The sequence below is a fragment of the Apaloderma vittatum genome, unplaced genomic scaffold (genome assembly GCF_000703405.1).
Source record: "Apaloderma vittatum isolate BGI_N311 unplaced genomic scaffold, ASM70340v1 scaffold17609, whole genome shotgun sequence".
Classification (NCBI taxonomy): Eukaryota; Metazoa; Chordata; class Aves; order Trogoniformes; family Trogonidae; genus Apaloderma; species Apaloderma vittatum.
Genome location: NW_009735985.1, coordinates 1,577 through 7,305, shown reverse-complemented (window position 1 = coordinate 7,305; position 5,729 = coordinate 1,577). Strand labels below are relative to the sequence as shown.

General features: G+C 39.1%; 1 protein-coding gene across 1 annotated transcript in view; it reads right to left on the bottom strand.

Annotated features, from left to right (window-relative positions):
* The window catches only part of AP1AR (adaptor-related protein complex 1 associated regulatory protein), an 11,160-nt gene extending 5,666 nt beyond the window's left edge, over nt 1-5,494 (bottom strand). Inside the window, exons 1-6 of the mRNA XM_009876815.1 lie at nt 5,418-5,494; nt 4,678-4,726; nt 3,484-3,510; nt 2,825-2,850; nt 1,906-2,002; nt 992-1,090 (exon numbers count right to left, since the gene is read on the bottom strand). Coding sequence (XP_009875117.1) covers nt 992-1,090; nt 1,906-2,002; nt 2,825-2,850; nt 3,484-3,510; nt 4,678-4,726; nt 5,418-5,494 — 375 coding nt within the window. The remainder of the gene's footprint in view (nt 1-991; nt 1,091-1,905; nt 2,003-2,824; nt 2,851-3,483; nt 3,511-4,677; nt 4,727-5,417) is intronic.
* Between the last annotated feature and the right edge of the window lie 235 nt (nt 5,495-5,729).

The window sequence follows — 5,729 nt, the reverse complement described above, 5'->3', positions numbered from 1 at the left end:
CCCTACACCCACAGAAGACTTCAGACTTTCTCAATTGATCTTTATGTGAAGCTTGGAAAATTTACTTCTAATTGAAGACATATCCCATGTGCAGTGGGCTGTTTCCTTGAACAGGTTAGGACTGCAGCCAACACAGCTGAATAGACAGCACAAGTTCAATCATTACCATACACACCGGTGAAATTTTTGCAAGAGCACATATTTGAATAGCTTAAGGTGGCAGAAACATTAAATGCACTGATAATATATGAATTACAACATGAAAACCATCAGCAATATATGCTGTAGGGCCACACAACAGCAGCTGGTTAGTAAAACACTGTGAAACTAAACGTGGCTTTTGTTTCGCTTGAGCAAGCTCCGAAAGCACGGGCTCCGGACACTGGGCAGCAGGCACGGATTTTTTAGATCAGGACTACTGGGAAGCCTTGACTGGACATGGGCTACAACACAAAGCACAAAATGATTGAACAAGTGGGGTTGGAAGAGACCTCAGTAGGTCATCTAGTCCAACCTCCTGCTCAAAGCTGGGTCCACAGTAAGTTCAGACAACTTGGAAACACCCAGCTGCATGTTAGCACAAACCACAGCCACATGGGACAGATAAATATATTGTCCAGCCTAAATCATGTTGCAGTGTGTGCTTAATTTCAGGGGTTTATAGAAAGCAATTACAGATCACTTTCCATTAAACATCAGTAACTTGTATATAATGCAAGAAGCCTGTTAAGCTAATGATAGGTTGAAATCATACATGTTATTTTCAAAACCTATTCTCAGCACCATAAGCTGCTTCAAACAATTCCAATAATTTTCAGCCGCTCCAGTGAGCTATACTTGCAAATTGGTTCTTGCTTTACCAGAATTAACACGCCAAAGCAATCCCCTCATTACATTTCCTGAGATAAAAAGGATATTAGGAAAGCCTGCATACATAGAAACAGAACAGAAGCTCTGATAGATATTGATTGGGGTCTTTTTTTCCCCTCACCTCCAAGAGCTTTTTCTGCTTTGCTGCCCTGGCTGCTTCACGTTGTGCAGCATATAAAGCCTCCTCTTCTATTCTTAACTTCTCCTCTTGTAAGGCTAACTGCATATGAACAAAACAGTAATGGTTAACAAAAGCAGAACCTATCTATCTTCCTAGGAAAAAAGCCTCAAGAACAATAAAACAAAAGAGCTACTAGAAAATAAAAATAAAATAAAATCAACTATAGTTAAAACAGTTTTACTCATTAAGTGAATCTAACACCTCCCCCCGGCGAAACAGCCCAAGAAATTTAGAGCACTAAACAGGATCCTATGTCATTACTAGTTAATTGCTGCAAACACATGTTTCATGTTACTAACCAACTGCACCAGTGGAAGACTTAAAACTTTCAGTTACATATGTCACTGGTAGTTCACTAAAAATAACTTCCCACTTCTACATTGTATTTCACATCATATTCTATTAATTGCTGCAACATGTGAAAACAAAGTTAATAATGGAGGTTGGTTTTTTTCCCCCTTTAAGCAAAGCTTTGGAAAAGAAAACTGTGCACAAAAGCGAAACAAAGTATACTCCCCATTTTGCCTTTTGTAAAAAAACCAAACAACCAAAAAAATAAACCACGAGAAAACACACAGCAAAAAACAGCCGAACAAAAACCCAAAAGCTCAAATATAATATCAATCCAAGACAGGCTATTCAATTTTTTTCAACTAAGAGGCTGAGATAATCTCTGATGCCTACTTAATTGTGCAGCAATCTTTTCATGTATCATGTACGCTAAAAAACACAAACTGTTCAACAAAACCCAGTTGTTTCGTTCCCACAAATGCCATCTCCTTGTGTTGTTGGTTGATCTTAAATACATTAAACGAAGAACTACCCAGAGCATAGTGGTCATCGTAACAGCTTACCTCTGACTGCAGTTTCATATCAACAACCCTCTGCTTTTCAGCAATGGAGTCATAATGTCTGTCTTTCAAGTCAGCAATTTCCTCATCAGTCAGAGGCCTGAAAGCATGGGAGAAACACGGAAACACTCCATCTATTATTCACGTGCGACAACCCCGAGTTGCACTTCAACATATCCATTTAGCCTTCTCTGACTGGCCTTTTAAAGCTAATTCAACAAGCTGTGATTTCCTCCTGAGAACAAGGTTCCAAAGTCCCACTTGACTCCAGCTAATCCTGACGCTTACAAACTATTTCTTCAATCTTCACAGAAAACGTATTCCCAAAACACTGTTTGCTAACACAACTACTGGAACACAACACTTAATATCATAGTGGTTTAAATCTCACTTTTTTCTTACTTCTTTTGGTCCCCATTAATAAGTTTTTCCCCTGTTGCTACTTTACATCTACTTTTGCCTAACAAGCATTGCAACAGTGCTAAGGTTTGCTGTCTTGCTTTTTTCAGACCCCTGACAGGGTACTATCAAACTTAAATACAACATAATGTCTCCAATTAGGCAACCCAAGTACACATTTTAGTGCCCTCATGATTCCCGTACTATGTTTCTATTGCTTAGTTAAATACTAAAGTCACCAAAAGATTCGCTGCAGTTGTAGCACATAACTTGAAATACAGACACTGGGTAAAAGAATAAAGACGCCCTCGACAGCATACTGCCCTAAACTTCTTTGCGTGATGCATTACCATCCCACCTGTCTTGACACTGTTAAATATTAAAATTAGTTTGACATGTATTCTTTCTACCTGTCTGGCAATTAAAAAGATAGACTTGTTCAGGCTTTGACAGGAACTCTGAAAAACATCCATCACAGTGGGAGAGAAGAGGGCAGGAGAGGTCCTGAATCTCCAAGTCTTACCTGTGACTGCTTCCTGGGCTGTCACCCTAGTAAAAGAAAAAAAACCAATCAGTCTTAAGATGGGAAAAATATATGAAATCCTACCTTCTGCCATATAATTGTTTTACAATTGGGAGGGCAAATCCTTTGTTTTAATAGGGATTTTAAAAACATCTTGTTAGGGAATCAACTGAAGCAGCTGACTAAATAAAATCCATAGTTCCAACCAAAAAGAAATATTCCTGTGATATATTTCAGACTATTAGCCTCCTATGGTTTTAAATACAGAGCAAGGTACTGTGTCTTATTCATTATCAAGCCATAATCAACTTAGTTCTTATAACTTTTAAAACCAACTTCTTTTGTGCAGTACTGTTCAGCCACGTAAGACAGAGCACTCCAAAAGTTTCCCTTAACAAAGCAACCCAGGTCCACTTATGTTCTCAGATAAAGAGCATTTGCTGAGTTAAACCAGAAGCAAATTTTCCTTCAAGTATTTCCACTCCACCTCTTAGGTCTCAAGTTCTCCCAAAATGTTAAATATTCACTCCTAGAGCAAGTAGCTAAGTAAACCCTGCAATTTAAGTCTACAAGATTGCATAAAGCAGGAGGAAATACATATCTTGAAAACTTCTTTAAGGGTGGTACAAGCAGGTTTCACATAGGATCTAAGTACGTACCTCATCGCTTTCCACTAGGTTCTCAAACTGCCAAGAAAAAAGTAAACAATCTTTACAATCCAATATACTGCATCATTTAATACATAGAGCAGGTATGATTTAATTCATAATCCATCTTTCAAAAACACTACTCCAGTGACAGCAGACAATTGACAGAGCAAGTACTACTTTTAGGGTAGCACCAAACTTCTTCATGTTTCTTATAACATTCTCCTAAACTCACATAAAGCAAGTGTTTTCTTTTACTATCCTCAGTTAAATAATCTTAAGTGTTTCATGTATCAACTACATATAGCTTAGTACCTTAAATGAGCTTCTTCATGGACCTGTGTAGTGACTAATCACTGTAAGCAGAATATGACTAACAGTTTGGGAGGACAGAACCTTTCCTTCCCCCCCATCACGTTTCAGAAGCGCTCTCACAATAATCTTAAGTGTTTCATGTATCAACTACATATAGCTTAGTACCTTAAATGAGCTTCTTCATGGACCTGTGTAGTGACTAATCACTGTAAGCAGAATATGACTAACAGTTTGGGAGGACAGAACCTTTCCTTCCCCCCCCATCACGTTTCAGAAATGCTCTCACAACTCAAATTTGCAGGTTAAAACAGATTTCCCCCAGCATACATCTGCCCCCTTGCTTAAAAGCCAGAACGGGGATGAGAATTATTCATGTTGTTCTCACTAATGGGAGCAACCTGAAAAGTCTAGGACTTTTAGACCATAAGGAACAACGACAGGAAGTAAACCAGATTATTCTGAGAATCTTAACCTCCTCACTGCAAAAAGGGGAGATATTTGGTGGCTGAGAAAGGACCTGTGGTGAATAAAATGTCATACAGGTGCAACTACCTATTAATCTCATCATACTGTAGCTTTCTGTAGAATCTGACTCAGCAAGGAGAAGAAATCATTCCCAACACAGCAGTGCTGAAAGGTGCAGCGGGCAAACTAAAAAACTCTGGTGCTGAGTGTCAAATGCTAACAGATACTTCTTTCCAAAGGACAGATTCAAGTGAGAGGATGCATTCATGTTCCAAGGTGCTGTAGGAATCACTACCTTGCAGTCAGTTTGGCCTGGAGTAACAGTCCATTGCAGCACACAGAAACCACAAAAAGTGTTAAAGCACTGCTAGAACTCAGTTTTTTCCACTTTTTTTGATTAAAATCATTAGGAATGTAAGCACTCACCTCTATAGTGAAGTGTTCTCCTGTTGAACATGTTCTAAAATACTTTGATCTGGAAAAATAAGTCTGCAGTTACGCTACAGAACAATATTTGATTCACAGCAGAAGGAAAACTGGTAATTTTGGAAGCCTGGTAATTTTAACATATTGGAAAAGCTATATAAGTACAAAAAAATACTCATGTATCAAGCACATGAACTTGTTTACTTGCACTCTGCATCACTACCAAAGCAGAAAAAGGGAAAACAATGTAACCATCTTGTATATAACCAGAAAAACACCCAAACACCCTCAAGTGAGCACAAATCATTTCTCAGGATGTCAGGCTTGACATTTGCAGACAGTTAGCCTGTTGTGCAATACCTTCAATACATTTTGCTCCAAAAAAACCCCTATTCCAGGCAATTTCCAGTAACACTTGCTCATCATGGCACTTCACTCCCTACGAGCATAGCATCTTGTACAACATAGATGTTAAACAAGACATTCTGACAGCTTGGCACAGCTAGAACATTGAACCTCAGAAAAAAAATATCTACAAAGACCATAAGCAGTACTTCTCAGCTACAAAAAAAAAAGCCATTCCCGGTCTGGAATTCTCATACAGCGCATCAGTCGCCTTATCGATTCTTTATCTTAACACTGCCCTCTAAAAGAGCCAATTCAGTATTAAGTTACCTCAACACATTTGCACTTAGTCAAAGAGGCTTGGCTGCCATCCACAAGAACATCCAAATCTATACCGGTGCTTCAGTACAACATCCAGTTCATCGAACTGTTTTGAAAGCCCAAGTTCCCAGCTGCAAGCGCTGACTGACATCGCGAATAAACCCAGAGCCTCACGCATTTCTATACTGGTACAAAAGATCCTTCTGTACGCTGAACCAACACCTACTGCTACTATACCAAAAGCAACGCACCAGCCAAAGTCTGAATTATTTTCATCATATCACAGTTCATCTCCATCGTATTCTTCTCTGGAAGTCAGTTTGGGTACGTCTCCCCTGGCAACTTGTTGCACAACCCACTCCTTCCTTCTCACACAGCCTCCCCTT